This window comes from Candoia aspera, chromosome 1 (assembly GCF_035149785.1).
Source record: "Candoia aspera isolate rCanAsp1 chromosome 1, rCanAsp1.hap2, whole genome shotgun sequence".
NCBI classification, from domain to species: Eukaryota; Metazoa; Chordata; class Lepidosauria; order Squamata; family Boidae; genus Candoia; species Candoia aspera.
In genome coordinates, this window is record NC_086153.1 from 131,957,778 (window position 1) to 131,984,359 (window position 26,582).

At 39.6% G+C, this 26,582-nt stretch overlaps 1 protein-coding gene across 1 annotated transcript in view; it reads left to right on the forward strand.

Moving 5' to 3' along the window:
• CSMD1 (CUB and Sushi multiple domains 1) overlaps nt 1–26,582 on the forward strand; it is a 1,072,463-nt gene that overhangs the window by 856,859 nt on the left and 189,022 nt on the right. The window contains exons 25-28 of the mRNA XM_063298442.1: nt 223–414; nt 9,607–9,733; nt 11,286–11,488; nt 21,132–21,323. Coding sequence (XP_063154512.1) covers nt 223–414; nt 9,607–9,733; nt 11,286–11,488; nt 21,132–21,323 — 714 coding nt within the window. The remainder of the gene's footprint in view (nt 1–222; nt 415–9,606; nt 9,734–11,285; nt 11,489–21,131; nt 21,324–26,582) is intronic.

Below are 26,582 nucleotides of genomic sequence, written 5' to 3' on the forward strand. Positions count from 1 at the left end.
TAGAGCATAAAATAAAGAGATTGTATCATAATGAAAGCTAGAATATAGTTAAGACTAAAAATGTTGCTGTTTGTCACATGGCTCATTTTTTAAAAGTAGCTTCATAATTACCAAAATGTATTGGAGAACCTGCTCAGTTATTTGTAACAAACTTAACTGAACAAATGTCTAAGCTCAATATGTTATGAAAACAGAATTTCTATTTTTTTTTCCCCTTGACAGGCTTTGATTTAGTGAAATGTGAAGATCCAGGAACACCAAATTATGGCTACAGGATCCGTGATGAAGGGCATTACACAGACACAGTGGTTTTATACAGTTGTAATCCAGGCTACACGATGCATGGTAGTAATATTATTACCTGTTTAAGTGGAGATCGAAGAGTTTGGGACAAACCCTTGCCTACTTGCATAGGTAATAACAGAAATTCACAATATAAATTCAACTTTTGTTCATGGATCATTATTACAGTCTTCATAATGTTTGAAATAACATCTAACTTACCTTTATTTCTTTCAATTTGGTTCAGTATTCTTACTGAAATTAGAAATGTGTGAACTGTTTTATAAAAATTCTGCTGGTTTTATTGAAACTCCTTTGTCATTTCTTGAAATTCTCTCATATTTTGCCTTAATAGCTTGAATTTCATTTTAGGGAAATGTATCTTAAATGTTATGATCTTTAGCTTGAATTTTATTTTAGGAAAACGCAGTACAATCTAAAGATGTATGTATTCAACTGACAAGAAATTTCACAAATCAAAACTGCTTATGTTTTGTGTAAGCAAGAATCCCCATATACTGGGGAAAAATTTCAAGAAAACAAGCTACTTCTATCCAACACTACACCTTCACCACACAAAGCATCTCTTTTCTTGATAGGAATTTATGGCTCCAATAATATTTACAGGATGGGAAATGGTCAGAGAAGTTAACAAAACCCATCCTTTTTTAAATCATGCCTTTCTTTTAACATAGACTTTTACAAGCACCTAAGCTTGGTTTAGAACTTTACTAACAATCCCCTGCAAACATAACGGTCTCATTTACAAGGTGGGGAGAGAGAGTTAATATAGAAAATTCTACGTAATCCTGAACTCTACAAAATCCCAATTTGTCCTGCCCAAAATTCATGAATTGGAATTATTTTAGTTTTTAGTCTTTTAGTCTTTCCTCTTTTGTTTTAATTTTTTAAGCCCAAAGTAGCCTGAAACAAAGACAGATCAAAGATCTGTGTGCAATTGGTAGAAAACTAGGTGAGGTAGATAAAGACTAATTTGAGCCTGTTCCTTTGCTAACTTTTAAGGTAGTTTTCAAACTTGTTGATGTTTGATCTGACCTCTGTGTATTGAGATTTGAGATTGGGAGAGGTATGCAGAAATGGAGGCATCAAAAACTAAGCACATGAATACAGGAAAGAATAGTTCAAGTTATGTGACCTAAGGATTTCAACATCTCTGTAAACACATAGAATTTAATCAAGAAACAAAAAGAACAGGAGGGCAAATATAATTTGATAGGCATGACTGGATCCTGGTTGGAAAAACTTACAAGTGGAATGCAAGAATTGAAAGCTATTATACATTGTATTGTATTTTTATATATTGTATTTATATTGCATGCCTATTGCTTTAATTGATTATTTTGTTGTAAACCGCCCAGAATCCCTCTGGTGGGAGGAGATGGGCAGTGACAAATTTGAAAATAAACCCTAAAAAATAAAATAAATAAAAATAAAAAATAGTTATTCAAAAGGAATTGGTCAGATGAAGGGGAAGAGTTGCATTATATGTGAAGGAACTGGACACCTGTATTGATATCCAGGAATTTGAGCATGAGGGTCCAGTTAAGAGCATTTGGATAACAATACAAAAAAGGGAAAACAACAATAATATTGAGGAAAAGCCAAGGAATCAGAACTCCTGTAACTGATTCTAAGCAATAAAGAAAAGCTGATTGATTAAATAAAAGCAGTGGAAACTTTGGGAAGAAGTAAATGTCATATTGGGATTCATGATACTACAGAAAGAGAAATTGGAGCATAATCTACATGTGCACTAGATTTTAGGGGAGCCATTTTCAATAAGCCTAGAGAAGCACCAGGCCAGATCTTGTGGCCCAAAATCCTGAAGTCAAAGGGAGCACAGGAGAGTTGGGAACTTCTCAAAGATAAGATACTGGAAGAACAATCACACACCATTCCAGTAAAAATAGGGGGCAGCTTAGGAAATCATTATGAATGCAAAGGGAGTTTTTGATTGAGCTAAAAGTTAAAAGAGAATGTATAGAAAATGGAAGTTGGATATAATCATCAAAGAGTTGTACCAGTACTTAATATCTACAGGAAGAAAGGTAAAAAAAAAAGCTGAAGCAGAAAAGGAACTTAAGTTCACAAGAGAGCTAAAAGCAACAAAAAAGAAAAACCTATGAGAAACAGTTGAAAGCAGTGGATATGTTTAGCCTGGAGAAGAGAAGACTGTGGGAGATAGCTGTCTTTAAGTGTCAGAAGACTATAGTGCAGAATATTGAGTAGAATTGTTTAGAGTCGTTCCAGAAGACTAGAAAAAAAGCATGGGTTTAAATTACAGATGAGTGGATTTTGGTTGAACATCAGAAAATGTTTCTTAATGGAACAGACTGTCTTGAGAAGTAGTAGACTCCTTCTCTGTTTAAAGAGAGGCTGGATTGTGTAGTAATGGATTTCTGCACTGGGCAGGGATTTAGATTTGATGATCTGTAAGGTTCCTTCTAATTTTTTATTTTGTGATTCTACAAATGGTGCAGGTTATGTTTAATGGGTGTTCTTCTCAGAGATGTAAACATTATGTCAGGGAGAAAATTATCTGATTACGTACGTTAGGTCAATTCCCATGTACAATATTTTTATGTTATTTATTAGCACAGCAAGAAAATAGTGTTCTTGAGAACTGAGGGGTTCTCTGGATTATCCAGATTCCCTTATATATCATTATAGCTATAGAGCCTCTGGCAGGGAAGCAATTGTCCTGGAGTTGAGAGGAACTGAGAAACCTAACAGGCAGAGAGTTGGAGAAAGAATGCAGATTTCCAGAAGTATAGTCAGTGTCTGTAGCCAGATCACATTAGAAAGGTAAATTTTAAAGCCCCTCTTAAACTAATAAGGAGAGGGCCAGCATCAGCTCTAATAGCAATTTATTTTACAATATGGACCTTGTCCCGAACCTCTTTGGTGTTTAATAGATTCATAGCAGGATCTACAGAAGGTGTCCCATTTAAGATATAAGAGTGAGAATAAGACACAATTTGAACAGAATATATATATATATATATATAACAGATATGTGTGTGTGTGTGCGTGTGAGCACACATGCATATGTAATTTGAACCTAAGCCATGTACAACTTTATATATCAAACTGAATACCTTGAATTGGCTTGGAAAGCAATTAGCTACTGTTGTAGATATTACAACATGGTGATCATAAGGTGCTACTTGCTAACCATACTGCAGCATTTTGGGCCAATTACAATCTTTTGATCATGAGGTTACCAAAGCATGTATCATTGAAACCAGGTCTCTTTCCTCCAGGTAGGGATGTGACTTAGCCAAATCTGATGAAAGGCTTCCCTTGCCACTGTTGTTCCCTGGTTATTCAACAGCAGTTCTGGATCAAGGAGGACCCCCAACTTTCTTATGTAGCCAGTTGTTAATTGTTAATTGCTTTTTAAGCAACTGGCTTATGTAGCCAGTTGTTAATTATTAATTGCATTAAATTGACTGAAAGCTCTAACTACATCTTTAAAGCAATATTCTAAAACATATGCTCATGAAGTGTAATTATTTCTGGATAAACATGGCTAGCAAACAGGGAGAGTAAAAAGGAGTCTGCAAGTGAAGTTTAGTGAGAAAGTTTAAGTTGATTAGGTGCTGTCAAGTCAGACTCGTCCTGGTAACTACACGGACAAATGCTCACCATCTTGACTTGTCTCCATTAACAACTTGTAGCTCTTCCAAGGACAGTCCTGTAATTTGTTTGATCCCATCCATCTAACTTATCAGTTGCCTTCCCCTACTTCTACTTCCCTCAATCTTGCCAAGCATAGTCATTTTTTCTAGTTCATTATTCATTCTCATCTCAGGTCTAAAGTGTGTGAATTTCTGCTGGCTGATTATTGCCTCAAGGGAGCAGTGAATCTTTATTTAATCCTGGACTGATTTACTGGTTCTTCTTACAGCCTGTGGTACTCTTAATAACTAACTCCAAATCCATATTTGAAGGCATATATCTTCTCTCATTCTTTTTCAGGATCTACCTTTCCCACCCATACATTACCATGAAAAATACCCATTATCTTAAACTATTCTGATCTTTGTTGTCATGAAAGTAATCTTACCGTTCATTATGTTGTTGAAGATTATTATTGTTTTCCTGCCTAGGAAATCTGTCCATCTTTACTATTCAACTCTAAATAATATGATGTTCACTTTTTTTGCCATCAGCTATAAGTTTACTGAGCATGATAGTTAGTATTACCTTTGCCTTCTTGATTTTTATTAGCCAGATTTTTTTTTTCACTTTAAAAAGTAAAAAAAAAATTACTTTCATAATAAGTTATTCTAAGTCTTTCTTACTTTGGCTTACAAAGTGGTATTGACTGCAACTTGTTTGTGGATTGGCTTTCTATTTTAACTTCAATCGAAGAGAATTTTAATTTATTTTAATTTCAGCTATCCTCTCTTTGAATCTTACATTTGTTCTAATCTGTATTGTTATATAATTTAAACAGTAATGGGGACAATACAAATCCTTGCATCTTTTTCCTATTGTGAAGCCCTACCCCAAATTGTTTGTTGTAAAAATTCCTCAGAAGAATTATTAAATATGTTGGCATGTCCATTAATAAATTCCATATTCTGGCATGATCTACACAATCAAACGCCTTGCTTTGGTAGATAAAGCAAAGGTAAACCTCATGTTATGCTATGCTATGCTATGCTGTGCTATGCTATGCTATGCTATGCTTTTTATCTTGTGTTAACTATTAATTTCATGACACTCTGCCTTTTCTGAACCTGCCTGTTCATTTGATCCATGTATTGCTCTATTCTTCTTTGTAAATGCTTAAGCAAAATGCTGCTTTTTCTGAGGAATTAGTGAGAGGGTGCAGTGATTTCCACATTCTCTTGCATCTCCCTTCTTCAGTAGAACATGCCAGTCTTTTCTAATATCTACATAATCTTGCTCCATATTTGTTGACATAAAGTTGGTAGCACTTTGCCACTTCTTGTGTAGCACTAAACAGTTTCATGGGTATTTCATCTGTAGCTAGAGCTTTCCAACTTGACAGCTGTTGTAACTTTTGTACCGCACTCCCTAATGGAATGAGTTCCTGAATATATTTTCTTTCCACAAATGTATCTGTTATTCTGTGATTGATTGATTGATTGTGTACTGTTACGATGGTGTCAACTCTTAGTGACTACAGTATAGATTTTCTCTGGGACAACGATTCTATGATACCTTTGTAAAAGTTCTCACTGTAGTTTTTCCATCTTCCTTTAATCTAATTTAACTTTATTACATTTTTTCTGTGGTTATGTTGAATATCCCAACCTTTCTTTATCTTTAAAACAACTCTTTTCTTTCCTTATTACTTTCCTCTATAGTATTTTGTGATATTCTTGATTGAAATACCTTTTGTAATCCTTTCCTGCTTTATTATGGAAGTCTGTATTCAATTATTGTGTGCTTTTCTTGTTGTCCAAGGCTTTTATCTAATGTTTTGCTTTGACTATCATAATAGTTTATTTTGAAAGCAACTTTGATCTTTCATGTTTGAAATTGTAGGAATACTTCCCCTGCCTTTGCTTTTCCTGTCTCTTCCCATAGTGCCTAAGAGTCTCTTTTGCTTAAGTTAAATATAATGCATCTGGTCCTTACATAGATCTTATGTTTTGACCTGTTCCGTACATAGATCTTATGTCTAGGTCCAATCTTACTAGTATACCTACTATATTTCATTTTCTAAGTTTAACCTGTTTATTTAACAACTATAATTAATAATCTGTTGCACAATCTGTACCTAAAAGTGTCATGTCTGATTGGACTTCTCCATCTTCTGTCTCATCATTGCATCCATATCTATTTCTGAAAGTTTGCTGTACTTTCCCAATAACTAGAGGAATGCCTTCTAACCTTGATAGATCTCATTACAGGTAGTCCTCAGTTAACGACCACTCGTTCAGCTTTCAACTGGACCTCAAAGTTCCAGCTGTCCCAGCACCCCTGAAGTCACATGATTGTGATCTGGGCACTTGGCAACTGGGTCACACTTAGGATGGTTGCAGCATCTCACGGTCATGTGATCTCCATTTGTGACCTTCCCTGCAGCTTCCCACAAGCAAAGTCAATGGGGAAGCCAGCAGGAAAAGTTGCAAGTCCCTCAGGTAATTCTCCTGCACCTGGCAGCAGCCACCCCAAGCATCGTGGCACTTACACTGTGATGCACAGGCCCCTCACGCACCCTCACAGACCCCGCAGCAGCCACCCCAAGCCACACTACGTTTGTGCCGTGCCGCACCAGCCCCTCATGCACGCTCACGCGCTCTGCCTTCCCCTACAGCAGCCATTCCAAGCCTCCCTGCACTTGTGTCACACTGGACACTTGTGCACCCTCACTCGTCCTCCCCGACCCTGCAGCAGCCACTTACCTGCCTGCTGGCCTGCTTGCAAGCTGCCTGGGACTTGCAGCTTCCTGCTGGCTTCCCCACTGACTTTGCTTGTTGGAAGCCAGCAGGAAGTTGTGAGGAGGTCCTTGCTTAACAACCTGTGAACCTCACCTAACAGCAGCAATGGGGACTTCTGGGATTGCCATCACTAAGTGATGCAGTCACGTGATGTGCTTTACAACCGAGGACTACCTGTAAGCAGCTTTCATAAGTTTGAGCCATGTTCCTACAGCTTCTTTAGCAACAATACAAAACTGAATTTTCATTTGCTACCTACTGGGTTTAAGTATGAGTATTTCCTGTATGAGTTAGTTTCCTCATGTCTGCAGAGTACCATCTGTACTTACTTGGATGTTGCAGGTTACTCTTAGTCCATTTTTCCCATTTTCACCATACCAGCAAATTCCAGGAGCTCCCACTCTTGCTAGCACCACTCTCAGAATGACTAGAGTTACCAAACTTACAACAGTATCAAGTAATAATCCCTTGAGAGTAAAAAAAACATAGTGTCCTTCAAGTCAAGATATTTTCCTGGTTAATACCATGGACATACTCATTGGTTTTATTGCCAACAATATGGAATTGTTTTACTATTGCCTTCTTCTGGAAGTTTCGATTCTTTGTTGTTGTCTAATTACTCATCTAGTCTATAGTTCTGGTATTCTTTCCAGGACACCCATTAACATACTAACCAGGTCTAATCCTAAGGTGCCTAAAAACCACAACAGATTTTCTTTTGGAGTTGGTAATTTGCCAAGCTTGAGAGTTTAGAAGGTAACAAGAGGAAATCAAAAGCCTTCTACTGGTAGTGCTTTAAGAAGCAAAAGTTATAAGTAGGCAGAACTCTGCAGTCATGCTTGTGGCACCTTTTATGATCATCCCTGAAAATAATCTGACCTATATTTACAGCAAGTTAACATTTATTGCACTACTTGAAGAAAAAGGATTAGAGGATTAGAACGTGATCACAGTTCTGTTGATGAGATGAAAATTTATTAGATCAGACAAAATAGGTAATATAACAGGAGGTGATAAGGAAATAAGGAAGACCAAATTATGAAGAAACAATGCTGAGGTTGAAAATGACATCTCCACTACTGGAATTCAAAAGCAGCTCTCAGGCTCTCATAGAAAAATCAGGCTTTGAGACTTTGGTGGAAAAGAAGGGATACTGCATAACAGGAAGCAGAACTGTGGATTCCTGAAGGGCAGAAAGGAAGCAGCTGTACACTGTAAGAACACTGCAAAAAAAGTCATGGTATTTGGTGACTGCTGTATGGAAGAAAAAAATGTGTGACAAGTGGATCCATCAATTTGTAAAAGGTGCTGCTTTCTAGAAACATAGCTGAGGGATCTGACAGAACAACTTCTGGGAATTATCAAGACCACTGACAGTTATCCCTTCCTGTTAGTCCATTGTGGGACAGATGATACTACAAATACCTACAACTATATCACATGAACTTTGAAGATAAAAGATGAAAACTTAGAATCTTGTGGGTTTTGATGTAATCCTTACCCTTTCTTCTAATCCATAGAACATGGAAAGGAAAGAAGGATGCTGCAGCTAAGCAGCTGGCTATACAGATGGTGTTGAGAGATTTCATTCCTGGGACCAATACAATATTGGTTGTATCTTTAAAAGATTGGGAAAAAAATGGGTTAAGAAACTCAGACAAAAATTTCTACAATGTAAAAAGTGAGAATGTTGTTGTAATGGAACCTATTAAGCATTCAATTAAAAAAACAAAAGAATATTAGGTCATTAAGAAGAATATTGCTGCTCTTTCTTATCTAAAGACCAAAATAAAATAAATGAACAAAATACTGTAAAATAAATGAACAAGATGAACTTGAATTCTTAGTATAGGAGAGCTAACGTGATGGAGAGCTGGTGGGATAACTTCCATGACTGAACTAACAATTGAAAGATGCTACTACTGCCCAGCAAACTATTATTTTGTGCCCCTTTTATAAATTCACAATGAAGTTATTACAAGTGATCAAGTCATACTAAACTGCCACACAATGCCTTTTCACCCTAATTCTTTGAATGATGAGAAATCCAGTAGTTTGGGTTTTCTTGCAATGAGGTACTAAAGACAGTTTCAGCTTCCTGGAAAGGCAGTAGATTTAACATATATAAAGTTTAAGCAAGAACTGAACACACATACACACTCCATTAAATTTCTTGGCTGGTTTTTGTATCTACTGATGCCCCCAAAGCCCCATCTAAGATCTCTCACCTCCAGGCTGACTCACTTCTTGGACTCTCTCCCAAGTGCAACTAACTGAACCTGCTTCCTTAGTTCTTTGAGCTTTTATTATTAGTATAGCAGAAGGAGGCAAACTCTTCCCTTCTATGAAAATCCTAGCTATCATCTAATTCTCATAATAATAGGGAAGCCACCAGGTTAAACTTTTGCAACCAGTTACAGCACCTAGCACAACTTGTCTGGACTTGGAAGCTAAGCCAGATCAGGCTTATCTAATACTTGCATGAGGGAAGCATGTAGACAGTCCAGGACTATTAGCTAAGTTGTGAAGTTGAAAAAACATTCTTCAAGAAGGCAGTAGCAGACCACTTCTCAGGACAATCACCAGGAGTCAGGCTCACACTGAGACTGTCATTATTGTGCATTCATATTTTATTGTAAACCGCCCAGAGTCCCCCTTTTCGGGGAGAGATGGGCGATGATAGAAGTTCGAAAAATAAATACATAAATAAATACATAAATAAATAAATACACACACATTCTCTTCACAATCACAGGTTTATGGGAGAAGATATTGAGTCTTTGTTAAATCATCCATGCTATCTAATTACCGTATCTACTGCTTTCTAAGATAAAAATCTGAATCTGCTCCCTAAAAAAAGTATTATTTCCTTTATTTTCAGCTGAATGTGGTGGACGAATTCATGCTGCTACTTCTGGTCGTATCCTTTCTCCAGGCTATCCAGCTCCATATGACAACAATTTGCACTGTACTTGGATTATAGAAGCAGACCCTGGGAGAACAATTAGGTATGCTTTTTTTTTCAACAAATTAAAACATATTAACAATTAAATATTAGACAGACAGATAGATAGAGCAAAATGTCTTATTAACTTTGTTATTTTCCTAAATCATGGTTTGATATTGGTGAATATTAATGATAGACAAAGAACCTAAGGGCAGATCATTGATGCAAAGACTTTTTTTTTTAATCTGTTCAATTGTGTCTGATTCTTGGAGACTGCCTGGACAAGTCCCTGCAGTTTTCTTGGCAAGGTTTTTCAGAAGCTGTGTGCCACTGCCTACTTCTTAGGGCTGTGGGAGAGTGACTGGCCCAAGGTTACCAAGCTGGCTTTGTGCCTAAGGCAGGACTAGAACTCATGGTCTCCTGGTTTCTAGCCTGGTGCCTTAACCACTACACCACACTGGCTCTCCAAACACTTCTAGATAGAGCCAATGTAGTTTTTTGGTTATGGAGCTGGATGAGATGAGATGATATGTGGGCCAGTCACATTCTTACAGGGTTGTTGTTTTAGGGAGAAATAGGATGAGGGAGCACTACATGGACACCTTGAGCTCCTATACAAAAGACAGAATATAAATCTAACAAATAAATAGTAAGTTTCAGAATTCACATTCATTAAACTGGTTTAGGATTGTGCTTCAAATCACTATATCAACATAGAAATTCATAAGATTAAGCTATATAGTTTCAGCAACTATATTCTTCCAGAGCTTGACCTTTGTTTTTGTTTTGAACTTAAACTGCAAAGAAGGAAATGAAAGAAGGGGAAACCATAGCATCTTTTCTACTTGTAAATACTGAATCTGATTTTAATAGCATCACCAGAAGTAAAAAGTAGTACCATAGCAGTTAAACTGACCAACATAATAATCTTGTTAAGGTTCCTTATGCTATAAATTGCAACTATTAGAAAGTACATTTCCACAGCAAGGAAAGTACTCATATTTCAGGTGAAGGAGAGACAGAAAAGCATAGGTAGCATTTCGGATGCAAATTCTGAGAAATGAACATTATATGATTTACGAGATACAAATTGTAAAATAGTAGAAAGTTAATAATTTATTAGAGTTTACCTTGCATGCTCAGTGTGTAATGTTTATTTATTTAATTACATTTTATTATTAAATTAAATTACATTTATTTTAATATGTCTAATTTTTAAAATGTTACTGTTGTACGGTCCCCAACTGTGACTATATTCAATAAAAGCATAGCCCTCTGGAAATTTTACAGTTACATGTCAATTTTAAAAAAATATCTATGATCACTTTTTAACAGTGGGTTATGTTATGCAGTAAGGGTCTGGTGGACATTTTTTTTCTATGTCCTGATTTGCTGCAAGTTTATGGGTATCGGCATCATGCTCTCTATCATATTTCAGAAATAGATAGATGTCCATGTTCTGATATATAACACATTAGGCATTTAACTTTTATCCATCCTATTATATAATACCTAAAAGATGTAATTATGGGACCTTCACAGTCAATTTTAGCAAAGAACCCAATCTGTGATGATTTGAATAACTATACTGCATGTTCCTTTTTCATTTGCAGTCTGCATTTTATTGTTTTTGATACTGAGGTGGGTCATGACATCCTCAAAGTATGGGATGGTCCCATTGAAAGCAGTATTTTGCTTAAAGAGTGGAGTGGTTCAGCTCTTCCTGAGGACATTTACAGCACTTTTAATTCACTGACCTTACAGTTTGACAGCGACTTCTTTATCAGCAAATCAGGCTTTTCTGTCCAGTTTTCAAGTAGGTGGACTTGTATCATCCTTATATACCTTTTGGTTGCTTTTTGTCTGTTTGCTGCTGTTTATTTATTATGTCCTGAAAACAGACTTCACAGTGGTAATATCCCAGAGTCTATGAAACTCAGTGTGATGTAGTGTTTAACAGATGACCCATGTTCAAGTCCTTTATCCACAGAAACCCACTTGGTAACTTTGGTCTAGGCCAGTGTTTCTCAGCCTTGGCAGCTTGAAGATGTGTGGACTTCAACTCCCAGAATTCCAGCTCCCAGAATTCTCAGAATTTCAACTCCCATGGCTGGCTGGGGAATTCTGGAAGTTGAAGTCCACACATCTTCAAGCTGCCAAGGCTGGGAAACAGTAGTCTAGGCACTCTCTCTCAGCCCAACCTATCTCATAGGTTGTTGTTGTGGAGACAGAATAAAGAAAGATCCCCATGCAAATTGTTCTGAGGTCATGGAAGAAATATGAGGAGATGATTTGCTGTTGTTGTTATTGTTGCTGAATTCACTAACCCAAACAATGTCTTTAAGGATTAGAAACAAAACATCATTTAATTAATTATTAGAAACAAAACATAGGTGTTGCTGATTTCAGAGTTCTGAGATGCTGCAATTAGTCTTTTGTTTGGATATCTTCCTTTGTTTTTGCTTTAAATTTCTTAGCAGGGGCCAGTAATGTCCCTGTTGATATTAGCTTAAGTTGGAGGGGTTAATGTGGAGGGTAGAGTGGTGGGGCAAAACAGCAATTATTAAGCCCATGGCTCAGGGCTGAAAAATAATTATGGTCTCACAGCTGCATATCACTTTGCCTGCCTTCCCTGAAGATAAGCTATTGCTGTTTTTGTTTTGGGGATTTTTTAAAATTCTTCACAAGGAATTTAGAACTAATCTGTTGGCCTGCAAAGCAGGTAAATGTAAAAGAATATATGTGTGTGTACATATGCAGTACACTGTTTCACATGCAGTGCTATAATGTTGCTGAAGTTGTAAGCTGAAAAAGCAATTAGAAATTAGAAACTGTTAGAAATATGTTGATCATTTGGACTGAATAGCTGAGCATTTGTGTTTTTGCACTCCATGCATGTTCTGTGCCCTCATGAGCTTCGTAATGCATTAAAATTCAGGTTTTGCTGGTTTATCAAGCCTGGGGCAGGTTTATATCTTGATTTTATCTATCTATCTATCTATCTATCTATCTATCTATCTATCTATCTATCTATCTATCTATCTTTCAAATTTGTCACCGCCCATCTCTTCTGGGCAGTTTACAACATAAAACAATAACTATATAATAAAATTCCAATATAAAATATAGACTAAATCAATTTTAAAAACTACCAAATATAATAAAATCCCAATGGCTATGGTCTCATTCAGTCCTTGCGTAGGAGGGGCACTTCAAGGCACTAGCCAACCCCAAGTATGACTATTCTCCTCCTTGCCCCAATCCCGATGGAACGCTAGGAGCGATGGGGCTAATCTCACCTCCGGGGGCAAGATGTTCCAAAGTGTGGGTGCTACTGCAGAGAAGGCCTGCCTCCTGGACCCCGCCAGATGGAATTCTCTTGCAGACGGGGTCCGCAGCATGCCCTTTCTGCATGACCGGGTGGGACAGGCTGATGAAGCAGGGAAGAGGTGGTCTCTCGGGTAACCTGAGGGTCAGGTAACTCATGCCATGTAGGGCTTTAAAGGTGATAACCAACACCTTGAATTGGACCTAGAAGCAAACTGGTATCCAGTGCAGCTCATGAAGCAAAGGTGTTATATGCGCCCTTCTAGGGGCACCAAAAATAGCCTGTGCAGCCACATTCTGGACCAGCTGAAGCTTCCAGATACTCTTCAAGGGTAGCCCCATGTAGAGTGCATTGCAATAGTCTATATGGGAGGTAACAAGGGCATGAGTGACTGTCCGAAGGGCCTCCCAATCCAGGAAAGGGCATAACTGGTGCACAACACAAAGCTGTGCAAAGGCCCTTCCAGCCACAGCTGCCACCTGCTCTTCGAGCAGGAGCTGTGAGTCCACAAGGACCCCCAAGTTATGCACCGTGTCTGTCTGGGACAGTGCAACCCCATCCAGAACCAAAGATTACAAAGTCCTGGATATGGCAGAGCCCTTAACCCACAGCCACTCCATCTTACCAGGGTTCAGCCGAAGCCTGTTGTTCCCCATCCAGACCCCTACAGCCCCCAGGCACCTGGAAAGGGCAGCTATGGCATCACTTACCTCACCTGGGATGGAGATATACAATTGAGTATCGTCACCATACTGAAGATACCTCATCCCATGGTGACGGATGATCTCACCCAGCAGTTTCATGTAGATGTTAAAAAGGAGAGGGGAGAGAACCGAACCCTGTGGCACCCCACAAAGGAGGGGTCGAGGGTCAGATCTCTCACTCCCTATCACCACCGATTGGGACCAGCCCTGGAAGAAGGAGGTGAACCAGCGCAGAACCACGCCGCCCACCCCCAACTCCCTGAGCCACCCCAAAAGGATACCATGGTCGATGGTATCAAAAGCCACTGAGAGGTCAAGAAGAGCAAGGATGAATGCACTACCCCCATCCCACTCCCAGCAAAGATCATCCATAAGTGCGACCAATGCTGTTTCCGTCCCATATCTGGGCCTGAAACCTGACTGAAAGGGGTCTAGATAATCTGTTTCATCCAGAACCCTCTGGAGCTGTAATACCACCACTTTCTCAACCCCCTTCCCCAAAAAGGGGAGGTGGGAGACTGGACGAAAATTATCCAGTATAGTAGGGCCCAGCGATGGTTTCTTGAGGAGGAGTTGCACCAGCACCTCCTTAAAGGCAGCTGGAAACACCCCCTCCCTCAAGGATGTATTGACCATCACCTGGACCCAGCCACATGTCACCTGCTGATCTGCCTTCACCATCCAGGAGGGACATGGGTCTAGATGACAAGTGGTGGCATTTACTGTCCAGAGGATCTTGTCCACTTCCTCGGGTCCAACAGGATCAAACTGTTCCCAGATAACATGGTAAGTATGATCCCTTGGTATCTCCACAGACCATGCATCACGCTTGGAGTCTAACATAGAGTGGATCCAAGTGATTTTGTCTTGCAGATGCTCCAAAAACTCCTCTGCACAGCCCTGTAGGTGGGTCACTGCACCTAACTTCCCCAAAAGGGATTGAGTAATTTTAAACAGGGCCGTTGGGCGGCATTCTGCGGATGCTATAAGGGCGGAGAAGTATTGGTGCTTCTCCGCTCTTAAAGCCACCAGGTAGGCCTTAATAGTGGCTCTAACCAGTGTTTGGTCGGATTCATTCTTTGTCTTCCTCCAGCGGTGCTGTAGACATCTCTTAGTCCTCTTCAAAACTCTCAGCTCCTCCATAAGCCACGGGGAGCATTGGGTATGATGAGGCAAGAGAGGTCACACAGGTGTGATCCTGTCCAAGGCCCCAGCTGCCTCCCTGTTCCAGGCAGTGGCCAGGATCTCTGCTGGACCATGCAGTAGATCCTCGGGTATAACCCCCAGCTCCCTCTGAAACTCTACTGGGTCCATCAGTCGCCGGGGGTGGACCAATCAAATGGGTCCCGCCTCCCTGTGGAGGGGGGTGGCATAAGAGAATCTCAGGGCCACCAGGGTGTGATCTCACCATGACAATGGGGATAGCTGTAAATCTCCCCTCAGGTCACATTGCCACTGCTCCGACAAGAAAACTAAGTCTGGGGTGAGGCTGCTGTCTCGAGTCGGGTCCCGAATAATCTGAGTCAGACCCATGGCTGCCATGATAGCCATGAACTCCCGAGCTGCCTCTGAGGCCCGCCTCAGGGATGGCAGGTTGAAGTCCCCCAGAACCGTAAGTCTGGGGAACTCCACTGCCAACCCTGAGATGGCCTCCAGCAGCTCAGGCAGGGAGGTTGCCATGAAGCAGGGAGGCTGGTACAGCAGCAACACTCCCAACTACTCTCAGGCACCCAACTTGAAAAAACAGGGTCTCACAACCGGCCACTCGTGGAGCAGGGCCCCTGAAGGCCACCAGAGACTCCTGGATGACAACTGCCACCCCTCCTCCCCTGCCCTGGTGTCTCAGCTGGTGCCATGCTGTAAACCCAGCTGGGCACATTTCCAAAAGGGGCACCCCCACTTCAGGGCCCAGCCAGGTATCGGTAATACATGCCAGGTCTGCCCTCTCCTCAGTGATCAAGTCACATATAAGGGGGGCTTTGTTGTTAACAGACCTGACATTGAGTAGCAGCATGATGTTGTGATATTACCAATACAGAAAATTAAAGTAACAACATTTGTTTTTGCAGCGACAAAACATAGGCAAGCACATCCGTCCAGTCCAGCAAAGAGCAACACATCACTTGCTTTTATTAGGCAAGTGAATTACAAAAGCAAACAAATAACATTATATCTGGAAATTCCTTATTAGTGGAATATAGTGGTGGTCCATAACGCTTTTAATTTTTTAAAAAATCATTTTTTAAAAACTTCCCTTTAAAAAAATAAACATAATCCCTTAAGTCAGTTTTATTTATGTTGGTAGCAATTCACAATCAGCGTGGATTACCATGCCATGCTGTAACTGGGATGAAAAAAAAATTGCAGCTTGCCACTCAACATATTTCAACTTTTGTTTCACTGGGAGAGAGTTTACTCAGAATTTTCTAGTGAAACACTGAGTAGGACTGATTTCTTCCAAGCTCTAAACAAAACATGATTCCCATTTCATGCACATCCCTACTTGGTTGGTCATCTATTTCTTTTATAACTTTAGCAACATGGGTGATTTTAATTTGTGATACCTTATGTGAAATGTATGAAAGGTGGGGTGTGGTGGGACAAATACTCACTCAGTTGATCCTACAAAGATAATACTGTTTTTCAGACATTCAAACCTTTAAAACCCATTCCTATTGTAATTTCTTTGAATTTCTAGTATGCAATAACATGCTCTTTATGAGTTCGCTACGATTAGCAGAAATGTTTTTGCTGATTCATAACATTCGTCTTGGCCAGTTCAGGAAATGTATTTGTGTATGTTATTTGTCCTCTCCTAATATTGTGATTTGCTAAATTATTGGAGTTCTGATCATTTAGCACCACAATCTTAAAGTGAAAAATAATATCTTTTTATGAGAGATAATACAATAATTATACATTGCTAGGCTGACATTTGTCTGAAGAAATAAAATTGGCAAAGTTAACATAATCCAAAAAATATTTTCAAAGCAACATTGGGTTGTTGTTGTTGTTTATTCGTTTAGTCGCTTCCGACTCTTCGTGACTTCATGGACCAGCCCACGCCAGAGCTTCCTGTCGGTCGTCAACACCCCCAGCTCCCCCAGGGACGAGTCCGTCACCTCTAGAATATCATCCATCCATCTTGCCCTTGGTCGGCCCCTCTTCCTTTTGCCTTCCACTCTCCCTAGCATCAGCATCTTCTCCAGGGTGTCCTGTCTTCTCATTATGTGGCCAAAGTATTTCAGTTTTGCCTTGAATATCATTCCCTCCAGTGAGCAGTCTGGCTTTATTTCCTGGAGGATGGACTGGTTGGATCTTCTTGCAGTCCAAAGCACTCTCAGAATTTTCCTCCAACACCACAGTTCAAAAGCATCGATCTTCCTTCGCTCAGCCTTCCTTATGGTCCAGTTCTTGCAGCCATATGTTACTACAGGGAACACCATTGCTTTAACTATGCGGGCCTTTGTTGTCAGTGTGATGTCTCTGCTCTTAACTATTTTATCGAGATTTGTCATTGCTCTTCTCCCAAGGATTAAGCGTCTTCTGATTTCCTGACTGCAGTCAGCATCCGCAGTAATCTTTGCACCTAGGAATACAAAGTCTTTCACTGCTTCTACATTTTCTCCCTCTATTTGCCAGTTATCAATCAAGCTGGTTGCCATAATCTTGGTTTTTTTGAGGTTTAGCTGCAAACCAGCTTTTGCACTTTCTTCTTTCACCTTCATCATAAGGCTCCTCAGTTCCTCTTCACTTTCAGCCATCAAAGTGGGATCATCTGCGTATCTGAGATTGTTAATGTTTCTTCCAGCGATTTTAACTCCAGCCTTGGATTCCTCAAGCCCAGCTTGTCGCATGATGTGTTCTGCATACAAGTTGAATAGGTAGGGTGAGAGTATACAGCCCTGCCGTACTCCTTTCCCAATCTTAAACCAGTCCGTTGTTCCGTGGTCTGTTCTTACTGTTGCTACTTGGTCGTTATACAGATTCTTCAGGAGGCATACAAGATGACTTGGTATCCCCATACCACTAAGAACTTGCCACAATTTGTTATGGTCCACACAGTCAAAGGCTTTAGAATAGTCAAGAAAACAGAAATAGATGTTTTTCTGAAACTCCCTGGCTTTTTCCATTATCCAGCGGATATTGGCAATTTGGTCCCTAGTTCCTCTGCCTTTTCCAAACACAGCTTGTACATCTGGCAATTCTCGCTCCATGAACTGCTGAAGTCTACCTTGCAGGATCTTGAGCATTACCTTACTGGCATGTGAAACATTGGGTTAGTAGGTCCTATATAGGTAGAGTTACATGTGTCATCCCTTAGTTGTTTAATTTTGCCTGTCAAAACACAATTAAGTTTTCTGTGAGTAATTTTCATGGTATGATGTTGTTCTGGGGAGTGTTTTGCTTTGTGGTATCATAATATTTCAAGTATTAGAAAAAACACAGAATGAGATTGATGTCTTTCCAAGATGACATATTTATGCTGCATATTCACATACACACAAGTTGTTTTGCTATGCTTTATTGTCTTTCATTAAGTATACAAACAGAGAAGATTTACTAGAGGAATGCAAGTGTCTTTTAATCACAAAATGTTTGGACCCCATCAAGGAACCATTGTCTTGCCTGCTCAGCACAGCATGTAAAACACCATGAGGACATGAACTGACTAGTGTGATTATGTTAATTGTTATCAGCCTAACACTTTTCATTAAAGCTTAATTACTATTTAATCATGTATAAAAGGATATAAAATGGAGTTCAGCATGCATCCCTGACCTTTACTCTGCAGGGTTAAATGTGTTTAAGCTAGTTATTAGAAATCTTATTAGAAACTGAGGTACTGACTAAATATCACCTATCAAAGCATGGAAACATTGATAGGTGTAGATAGGCGTTGAATTTCTGTTAGCCATAGAAGATTTCTGGCCTTAAAATATCCAAGCTCATATAGTTAATTTGGAGCAGGTTTACTGACAGACTTATTTTGCTGACTTGCACATTCTATCTCCAGCACCACTTTCTGAAACAAGAGGTCTATTTGTTGGCAGTGGAATTAATACCAATTAGAAAATCAATAAAACATAGTGACAGCAACACTTACGTGCATATAACTAGAGATGTTGAATGTTGTCTGAGCATTGCCCTTCTGACATGGATGAAGTAAAAAATCTGGAACTTTCCTCTGGTTGCCCAACAGCAAAGAAAGTGTTTGTGCTTTTCATCTTCCTGTGCACTCTTTGTTGGGTTCAAGTTTCAGAGTTTGTGGAGTTTGACCAAGGAAAGAAAGAAGGTGGGATAGAGGTGAGAAAGTGAAGTTAGGCCTCCTTTTCCCTCTGTGTAATGGGTATTAGGCTGCCTAAGTGCACATAGATTTAAATAATTCAAGAAGAAAAGTGAATACTAGTATGTGTTTCCCAGATATGAGTCCTTTGCTCAAGTAAAAAAGAAGTAATGGAGTATAAGGCTTTTACTACCATAGCCTCATTATATTGTTTAAAGTGTGACTTTTAATTTTTTTCTCGCTCTCTCTCTGTGCCTAAAATCTTTGCTAGAGACAAAATAATGTTAGCAATGAAGAGAATGTTGTTGTCAGTGTCAACAGTGAGTCAGGAGAAGGGCAACATTTTAGGACCTGTTCTGTGGTTTCTCATTACAGAAGGATAGTTTATGTATACACAAAACGTACACATAATTTCCAAACTACGCCTGCAGAAGTTGCTATCTTATACCTGTCAGGAAGTATACTGAAACTATTGGCCAAAGAAATTTAGATTAATATTTTACAAAATACTCAGTCTTGCCAGAGCTGCATTGTCCTATTCATTAGTACCTATCGTTTGTTTCAGAAATAATTGGAATCACATTGGAGTACTCTAATGAATTGTGTTAGGCCTACTTAGTATTAATACTTCCTTAACAGCATATGGGTTAGTCTAATTGTGTGCAACTGCTCCTAGCAACTCTAGCAAATTGATGATATCCTAATTTACAAAGAGCAGGTGATAACATTTCCAAGAAAAGAAAGGCCATATTAATAGCTTTTTAAAAATACTTTTCAACCCAACAGAATGTTGGAAAGCATTTATATAAAGGGGCTGGGGCACTGCCCATCTGTCTGTCATAACTCTCAGAAAACTGAAGAGAGAAGGGCCAAACTGCGGAGTGAGGGAGGAGAAGCTGGCAGAAGGAAGACTGAAATGGGGTTAGAGCTGTCTGTATGCTGCAAAGAAAAACATTGAGGGAAAAATCTCACACACATGTGCAGCATTTCATTACACAGAAGAAAATACAGATCCCTCCTATGGCTACTGCCAGTAAAGATGTTGGAAAGAATTCCAGAAACCATGCTCTGCATGCTTTTCCTACCTTGTTTAAGTAGGCATTGAACAACTTTTATTACAAAATTGTCATTTGTCTCCCATCTGTTAGGCATTAATAAATACAGCCAATGAAATACACTGAATAGGTCTCCACACTCCCCGCCCCCCAAGGTATATTTTCACAGATGAGACTTGTAGATACAAAAATAGGATTAATCCTATGGCATCTCAAACAATGAATTAGAATATGAAATACCTGTAAAAAAGTAAAATTTAATTTATCAGCATACTAAGCTGCAAACCCACCATGGAGGCAGAGGAGCAAATGATCATGTATGCAATCTAATATAAATGCTGTGACTTCTGTACTTGTGTCAGACGTCAGGACTCAAGTACTTAATGGTAGCATTTATATGATGATGTCACTATACACACATCACCACGGCATCATCATGCTTTGTTTCAATCCCAGTGAAGAATAGGAATGTCTTTGGACAATATGAGATTTTAAAAGTATATTTTGCTATTATAATTCATAGCATAAGATAAATTTTAACATAAACATTGGATAGTTTCAGATGTATCATTCCTATCTTTGTAAACCATGGCTTATAAAGTTGTGAGAGTAATTTTGGGCACTTCTCCCATGCCTCTTCACTTTTTCCTCCATGTTCTGGCTTTGGCTTGGAGTTCTTCATCTGCCTTTCCAAGAGAAAAAAAAAATCAAAGAAAGACTGGGTCCAGATGCAAGCCTTGCTTTCTGCAGTATGATGTTCCTTTATTGTTTTTGTTATTTGTAGAATGGCAGCACGCAGTCCATACATCTTATGCCTGCTCAGTATTTATTTCAAACACACTGAGATTATTTTCCAGCCTGTGATCTCTCTGTCTCTTTTTCTTACAGAAGATAATTGGAAGGAAATCAAGTCTAATACGATGTATTAGAGTTTCCTAGAAAAGCAATCCTATTTAATACTTTCCTTCCAATCTTAGACAAATAATGACATACAATGCTGCTGTTATAAAATCTGTGATGCAATGCAAAGTCTTCAATATTCAAAACATGTCTCTAATACACTTCATTTCATGATTTATTTGCAGCATCAATCGCATCTACTTGTAATGATCCTGGGACTCCACAGAATGGAAGTAGATATGGAGACAGCAGAGAACCTGGAGATACAATCACCTTCCAGTGTGACCCAGGGTATCAACTCCAAGGGCAGGATAAAATAACTTGTGTGCAACTGAATAATCGATTCTTTTGGCAGCCTGATGCACCGACATGTATAGGTATTGAGATGAAATGTTGGGCTCCTTTGAGTTAAACTAAAGTATACCGCCTCCTGATATTCTCAGTGGTCATTCAGGGTAGCACTACATTTCATGCATCAGCCATGAATTTCACAACTTATTTATGAGGAGCAATAAACTTCTACTAAATATTGATAAACCACAACCAGTTTGTAGATTGCTTATTTGCATTCTTACAATCTCAATTACCTTTGGTTGGGTACTCTGGATGTGGGTTTCCAAGAGTATGCTTCAGTTTACAATATATATTTTAGTTTTAAAAAAACAATACCTGGATTTGTCAGTTACTATTTTTAATATCTAGTTCACCAAAATCAAGACTAGTTCTTTGCTGAAGCTGTTGACAGGTGGCAGTCAATCATCCTACCTTAAGTTGCAGTACATTAGGTGACACTACCAAAACTTGTGGCATATGCCAGCTGATCAACAGAAGATCCTAGAGCTGTAAGTATTAACTTACAGTGCTATGTGACTTAACAATGCAACACCTACTGCATTGCAGCTTCTAATTTAAACTGCAGGACTGGGTAATTTTTGTTGGGTTGAGTTGTATTCCTTGTTGGCATTTCTTGCTTGCCCAAATCTAGAGTCGTTTTTACCATGTACGGTATGTAACAGTACACAGGTGATATCAGCTTTGACACATGTGCCACATGATATTCCTGCAAGAGGTAAGTAGGTGTGCTGTTACAGTATTGTTTAGATTTCTGTAATATTTGCAAATTATCTTCTCAAAATATAGAAATTGTCAGGGCAAATTAATATTCATATTTATTTTAGATAAATAGGGGGCATGCCTGAGCCTCCTGCAGGTGGTGACAGGGAAGAACAGGCCAAAAGGAGAACTTGAGTGATTATGCTGCATTCTAGTGACTAAGCTGATGGACACAGTAGATAATCATTATAAAGCCTATACTATAGTAATCAGAAAGGAGCAGAAACAATGGATTGTTTCTGACTACATCTGCAGAAACCCAGCCAACTTTTTTAGGGCTGGGAACCAAATGACATGGTCTTTGGTGAAACCAGCTGGTGCATTAGTACAACTGAACTCCATTATGAGCAATTTGCATCACTCTTCATGTTTTGTTTTGTTTTCAGATTCAAGCTGGTCTTCATACCATTTGGGAAATGCCATTCCTGAGCTATCTTGTCCACCATTTAATATCTGTTTGGATTAATGTACTGCTTGTCTTAATTCTTGTATCTGGCCTGCTTTTTTCCTGTTAGATCCTTATCTAGCTTGCTTAGGATTCCGAGATTCCATCCTGCTAGTGTTTCCTGAAATCATAAACATTGTTCTTGTCAAAAAAAACCTTGCCTACCACCTTAAAGAGCTGGTAGGGAGGCCCTTGCATTAAGGAGCTATCTCTGAGCCCAACTACCTTGAATATTTCTCTGCCTTTTCAACATCCCATATTTAGCCAAGATGGAGCAAAAGGTAGTGATACTGCATCTCCAGGGATTCTTAAAAGAAATGGATAATCTCTCTCTTTTCCACTATGGGTGCTCATTTTCTGGGAACTCTGGATTGGCTATTTTGAAAGCCTCAGAATATTTCTGAATTCTGAAGAATTGGATACTGGAGGTCAAACTGATGCTGAAATTGGACAAGAAAAAGTTTTTGATGATTCCATGCATTGGATTTCCAGGTTTGATCCTCCTATGGACAAGGATGCAAGAACATATTTTAAATTAACAGCTTAAATTAACTGTTTTTGAGGTCTATCTGGATCCAGAATGGTCTTAAGTTGTTAGAAGATATTAGAAGAATTGTAAGTTTCCATTTAAAAACCTGGAAAGGAGCTATGTTGTTTGTTTGACCCAGTTTTTTTTTTAAGAAAATGACAGCATGCATTGACTACTATTAATTCAGTAAGAATTATAGATGTTCAGTCTTAACTGTTTGCAAGACCCCTAATTTTAAGGGTATGATTTAAGATTTAGTTGTTTACCTGCTGGCAGGGAACTGTGCAATTTTTTCCCTTAGTTTTTTTTAATAGTAATTGTATTAAAGTTTATAATTACAACAGAAAAACTAATGCAAACTAAAAAAAGATTTTGTTGTTGTTTATTCATTTAGTCGCTTCCGACTCTTCGTGACCTCATGGACCAGCCCATGCCAGAGCTTCCTGTCAGTCGTCACCACCCCCAGCTCCCCCAGGGACGAATCCGTCACCTCTAGAATATCATCCATCCACCTTGCCCTTGGTTGGCCCCTCTTCCTTTTGCCTTCCGCCCTCCCTAGCATCAGCATCTTCTCCAGGGTGTCCTGTCTTCTCATTATGTGGCCAAAGTATTTCAGTTTGGCCTTTAATATCATTCCCTCAAGTGAGCAGTCTGGCTTTATTTCCTGGAGGATGGACTGGTTTGATCTTCTTGCAGTCCAAGGCACTCTCAGAATTTTCCTCCAACACCACAGTTCAAAAGCATTTATCTTCCTTCTCTCAGCCTTCCTTATGGTCCAGTTCTTGCAGCCATATGTTACTACAGGGAACATCATTGCTTTAACTATGCGGACCTTTGTTGTCAGTGTGATGTCTCTGCTCTTAACTATTTTATCGAGATTTGTCATTGCTCTTCTCCCAAGGATTAAGCGTCTTCTGATGTCCTGACTGCAGTCAGCATCTGCAGTAATCTTTGCACCTAGAAATACAAAGTCTTTCCCTGCTTCTACATTTTCTCCCTCTATTTGCCAGTTATCAATCAAGCTGGTTGCCATAATCTTGGTTTTTTTGAGGTTTATCTGCAAACCAGCTTTTGCACTTTCTTCTTTCACCTTCATCATAAGGCTCCTCAGTTCCTCTTCGCTTTCAGCCATCAAAGTGGGATCATCTGCATATCTGAGATTCTTAATGTTTCCTCCAGCGGTTTTAACTCCAGCCTTGGATTCCTCAAGCCCAGCATGTCACCTGATGTGTTCTGCATACGGGTTGAATAGGTAGGGTGAGAGTATACAGCCCTGGCATACTCCTTTCCCAATCTTAAACCAGTCCGTTGTTCCGTGGTCTGTTCTTACTGTTGCTACTTGGTCATTATACAGATTCTTCAGGAGGCAGACAAGATGACTTGGTATCCCCATACCACTAAGAACTTGCCACAATTTGTTATGGTCCACACAGTCAAAGGCTTTAGAATAGTCAATAAAACTAGATGTTTTTCTGAAACTCCCTGGCTTTTCCCATTATCCAGCGGATATTGGCAATTTGGTCGCTAGTTCCTCTGCCTTTTCTAAACCCAGCTTGTACATCTGGCAATTCTCGCTCCATGAATTGCTGAAGCCTTCCTTGCAGGATCTTGAGCATTACCTTACTGGCATGTGAAATGAGTGCCACTGTTCGATAGTTTGAACATTCTTTAGTGTTTCCCTTTTTTGGTATGGGGATATAAGTTGATTTTTTCCAGTCTGATGGCCATTCTTGTGTTTTCCAAAATTGCTGGCATATAGCATGCATTACCTTGACAGCATCATCTTGCAAGATTTTGAACAGTTCAGCTGGGATGTTGTTGTCTCCTGCTGCCTTGTTATTAGCAATGCTTCTTAAGGCCCATTCAACCTCACTCTTCAGGATGTCTGGCTCTAGCTCACTGACCACACCGTCAAAGCTATACCCGATATTGTTATCCTTCCTATACAGGTCTTCTGTATATTCCTGCCACCTTTTCTTGATCTTTTCTTCTTCTGTTAGGTCCTTGCCATCTTTGTTTTTGATCATACCCATTTTTGCCTGGAATTTACCTCTGATGTTTCTAATTTTCTGGAAGAGGTCTCTTGTCCTTCCTATTCTATTGTCTTCTTCCACTTCCATGCATTGCTTGTTTAAAAATAATTCCTTATCTCTTCTGGCTAACCTCTGGAATTTTGCATATAATTGGGCATATCTCCCCCTATCACTGTTGCCTTTTGCTTTCCTTCTTTCTTGGGCTACTTCTAGTGTCTCAGCAGACAGCCATTTTGCCTTCTTGGTTTTCTCTTTCTTTGGGATGTATTTTGTTGCTGCCTCCTGAACAATGTTGCGAACTTCTGTCCATAGTTCTTCCAGGACCCTATCTACTAAGTCCAGTCCCTTAAATCTATTCTTCACCTCCACTGCATATTCCTTAGGAATATTAGTGAGCTCATATCTAGCTGATCTGTGGGTCTTCCCTAATCTCTTTAGTCTGATCCTAAATTGTGCAAAAAGAAGTTTGTGATCTGAACTACAGTCAGCTCCAGGTCTTGTTTTTACCAACTGTATAGATGTCCGCCACCTTTGGCTGCAAAGGATGTAGTCAATCTGATTTCAGTGTTGTCCATCTGGGGAAGTCCATGTATAAAGCCGTCTCTTAGGTTGTTGGAAGAGATTGTTTGTTATGCAGAGTGAGTTGTCTTGGCAAATTCTATCAGCCTATGTCCTGCTTCGTTTTGTTCTCCCAGGCCATGCTTACCTGTAATTCCAGGTGTCATTTGACTGCCCACCTTAGCATTCCAGTCTCCCGTGATGAAAATAACATCTCTTTTATTGTGTTGTCCGGTAGGTGCTGCAGATCCTCATAAAACTGCTCTACTTCAGCTTCTTCAGCATCTGTGGTTGGGGCGTATATTTGGATCACTGTGATGTTAGATGGCTTGCCCTGAATTCGAATTGAGATCATTCTATCATTTTTTGGATTGTATCCAAGCACTGCTTTAGCCACTTTACTATTAATTATGAAGGCTACTCCATTTCTTCTGTGATCCTCTTGTCGACAGTAGTGGAACTGGTGGTCATTTGATGTGAAGTGGCCCATTCCAGTCCATTTCAGTTTACTGATGCCCAAAATGTCTGTCTTTAATCTGGACATCTCACCAATAACCACATCCAATTTTCCCTGGCTCATAGATCTTACATTCCAGGTTCCAATGGTGTGTTGATCCTTAGAACATCGGATTCGCCGTTCACCACCAGCACCGTCGGCCGCTAGCCATCCTTTTGGCTTTGAGCTAGCTGCGTCATCACGTCTGGGGCTAGTTGAACTCATCCTCTGTTCCTCCCCAGTAGCATTTTGACCATCTTCCGACCTGGGGGTCTCATCTTCCGATGGTGTACCGATATTCCTCTGGTTGTACTGATCCATTTAGTTTTCATGGCAAGAATACTGGGGTGGGTTGCCATTACCTTCCCCAGGGATTGCATTTAGTCTGACCTCTCTGTCATGACCTTCCCGTCTTGGGTGGCCCTTCACGGTTTAGCTCATGGCATCATTGAGGTGCTCAAG